The sequence below is a fragment of the Wasmannia auropunctata genome, unplaced genomic scaffold, assembly GCF_000956235.1.
Source record: "Wasmannia auropunctata unplaced genomic scaffold, wasmannia.A_1.0 LD335828.1, whole genome shotgun sequence".
In the NCBI taxonomy this organism is placed as follows: domain Eukaryota; kingdom Metazoa; phylum Arthropoda; class Insecta; order Hymenoptera; family Formicidae; genus Wasmannia; species Wasmannia auropunctata.
In genome coordinates, this window is record NW_012027062.1 from 1,924,458 (window position 1) to 1,927,113 (window position 2,656).

General features: G+C 30.3%; 3 protein-coding genes across 3 annotated transcripts in view; all 3 read right to left on the reverse strand.

Moving 5' to 3' along the window:
• The window catches only part of LOC105455939 (dehydrogenase/reductase SDR family member 11-like), an 8,403-nt gene that overhangs the window by 2,485 nt on the left and 3,262 nt on the right, over window positions 1–2,656 (reverse strand). The window lies entirely within an intron of this gene.
• On the reverse strand, window positions 36–1,627 carry LOC105455938 (dehydrogenase/reductase SDR family member 11-like). The gene is made up of 3 exons (XM_011699649.1): window positions 970–1,627; window positions 483–798; window positions 36–181 (listed from the first exon to the last, which is right to left on the reverse strand). The coding sequence occupies exons 1-3, from the start codon at window positions 1,021–1,023 to the stop codon at window positions 141–143; spliced, it is 411 nt and encodes a 136-aa protein (XP_011697951.1). The 5' UTR covers window positions 1,024–1,627; the 3' UTR covers window positions 36–140.
• The window catches only part of LOC105455937 (dehydrogenase/reductase SDR family member 11-like), an 8,107-nt gene continuing 7,148 nt past the window's right edge, over window positions 1,698–2,656 (reverse strand). The window contains exons 5-6 of the mRNA XM_011699648.1: window positions 2,248–2,385; window positions 1,698–2,170 (exon numbers count right to left, since the gene is read on the reverse strand). Of these exons, the coding sequence (XP_011697950.1) occupies window positions 2,126–2,170; window positions 2,248–2,385 (183 nt within the window). The 3' untranslated portion in view covers window positions 1,698–2,125. The remainder of the gene's footprint in view (window positions 2,171–2,247; window positions 2,386–2,656) is intronic.

Genomic DNA, 2,656 nt, shown 5'->3' on the forward strand with positions numbered 1-2,656 from the left:
CCTAGTTCGCCATTGCGAGATATTTTACGCAACAAAAATAGGAATCTCCTTTTTCCAACAAGAAACACAATCCTCCGCGTAAGACATTGTGTTTTTGAACGATCATAATAGCAATTCGCAATCGAAATTAGATTTTTAAATCAGACATTTAATCGGCCCTCGATCGCGAATTCTTCAAATACTGCAAGATTAAACGTGTTAATACTTTATAAGTGAACATTAATATTTAAATGGATTACAATATTCCGTTATTTTCCGAAACAATTTCAAAAACGTATAAGTTTACAATTTCAAATTAATATATATATCTTCAATTGTATAACATTGATGAAATGAACAACACATATTACATTTTTGTAATTAACGATAGAGAGAAAAAATCTTTATCAAAACAAAAGCACATAAAAATAATAATTATTTAAATAATCATTTAAAAGTCTGTAATTTATAGCATTCTGTATAAATACGTGACATCATCATACCTATTATTTGTGATTGCCTGATAATGCGTGCATTGTTGACCATAATATCTACACCACCTAACGTCTCGACTTGCGAGAATGCTTCATTGATCTCGTCCTCGCGATTTATATCGCAGCATATAGTACGCAACGTGCCCAAGGTTCGGGAACCTTCCTGCTTACATTCCGCATCAAGATTTGCTAATCGTTCTTTCCGGACATCCAAAGCAGTCACGTTCACGCCGTTTTGCAGAAGAGCATGTGTAATTGCCTCGCCGATACCGGATCCAGCGCCGGTAACGACTGCGGTTTTACCACGCCAACGAAGCATAATTGTCTGCAAGTACAACATAGCTCGCGATTGTCACTAATAACTATCGAGCCGAAAATAATGTCAGGCTTGTAAAAAACATATTCATAAGCATTCGCAATCGTAGCAACATTAAATTCAATAATGAATTTGTAAAAATGGCAATTTTCGATTAACAATGCCAACGTATATACTTACTTGTGTATCTTCTGTTTGCAACCGCCAAGAAAACTGATGTGATATGACATGCATTGTGAAAATCGTTATATTCCAAGATAAACTCGTGATAAGAATAGAAAAAATGTTTGATGTAGCAGATTAAACGTTAGGGTCAATATATGGACTGCGAATGGGAAATTCCGCACTTACGGAACGTTGAAACAAATACAGAGTATTTAAAAAAAGTACTTGTTCGGTATCTGTGTATCGTATAATATCAGCGTTGCGTATCAATTCAATGTTACGTAACGCTGATATGATACGCAAGTGTGTAGGCTATATAGCGATTTTAAAGTGAGCGTAATCAGGAATTTTATTAATCTCGAAGGTCTTATGATTACATACAGGACTAGGTATATGTATTTATAATAGTTTTCTATGGGGTTGACCGAGGCGAATCAGATCAATATAAGTTTTGAAACAGTTATCGATAATATTTTTTTTTTCGAATGAGCATAGACACAATAACAAATACAGTTTGATTGTTACAATTTTTTTTTCTAACCCTGTACTGAAGAAGTATTGTTTCATAATCATTAAAGATTACCAGTAATGATTTCAGGATAATATAAAAAAATTTTTTTTTTAATTTCTTATTGTTTTTGAAATTTTTATAATTCAATTTATATTCATATATTCCATATTCATATTCATATATTTTTGTCATATATACTATTTTAGTAATTTATTTTTTTAATTATTTTCAATTGTGTAATGTTTTACAATATTTAAAGACGCATTTGATACAACAGGATTCAAATCTAAGATTCCGGCAAGATTCTTAATTTTTTACTAATGCTGAGCTAATCGGGCGTTTACGATATAATGCAAGTTACTGCAGCATATAGTAACTAATTGATCTCGTATTTCTGAGATTGTGCGATAGAACGAATACTGAAAATAGTAATGATAGTTATTTGTAATGAATACATTAATGGTTATAAAAACGTACATTCTTGAAAAAAGAAACTTTTCAGTAATTATTTATTCTTTCAAACAATACTGTTTACGATCTTGATCTTTAGATGTTACTATAATATATGTTTTAACTGACATTATATTTTTAGGATGTATTTGTGTGTTAATATTAAAAGTTAAAATGAACGAAAATTCAACGATTACTGTTCTGTAACTCTCAGTGTAGAGCCTCCCCGGTGGATTGAATGGTAACATGCGTAATCTAAAATGAAGATACATGTAAAATGATTTTCCTATATTTATTAAAGAGCAAGTACGTTAATTAACAAGCCTTTGAACCTGAACTTCCGGTCGCGTTCCAAGAGCGTAAATGATAGCATCCGCTATGTCTGATGGTTGAAAAATTACATCTACTTTCTCATTCATTGTATCCGAATGTTCAGATATATCTGTTTTTACAGAACTAGGACTAATGGTCTGAAAAAACCAAACAAGTAAATGCCTATAATTATCTACATTGATAAAAGAAGCAAATTTAATATTTCATATATAAAAATAATATTATAAATTTTATATTATAATAACATTAAACATTTTTCCGATATAGATAACCAACTGTAACTGTTTACATTTGATCACACATATGAATATTTTATTATCTCAAAATGTTTATTATTAGAAATGTATCTGCAATTGTCATTCGCTTCTTTATTGTATAACAGTTTATATCGTAAGTATATTAATATTA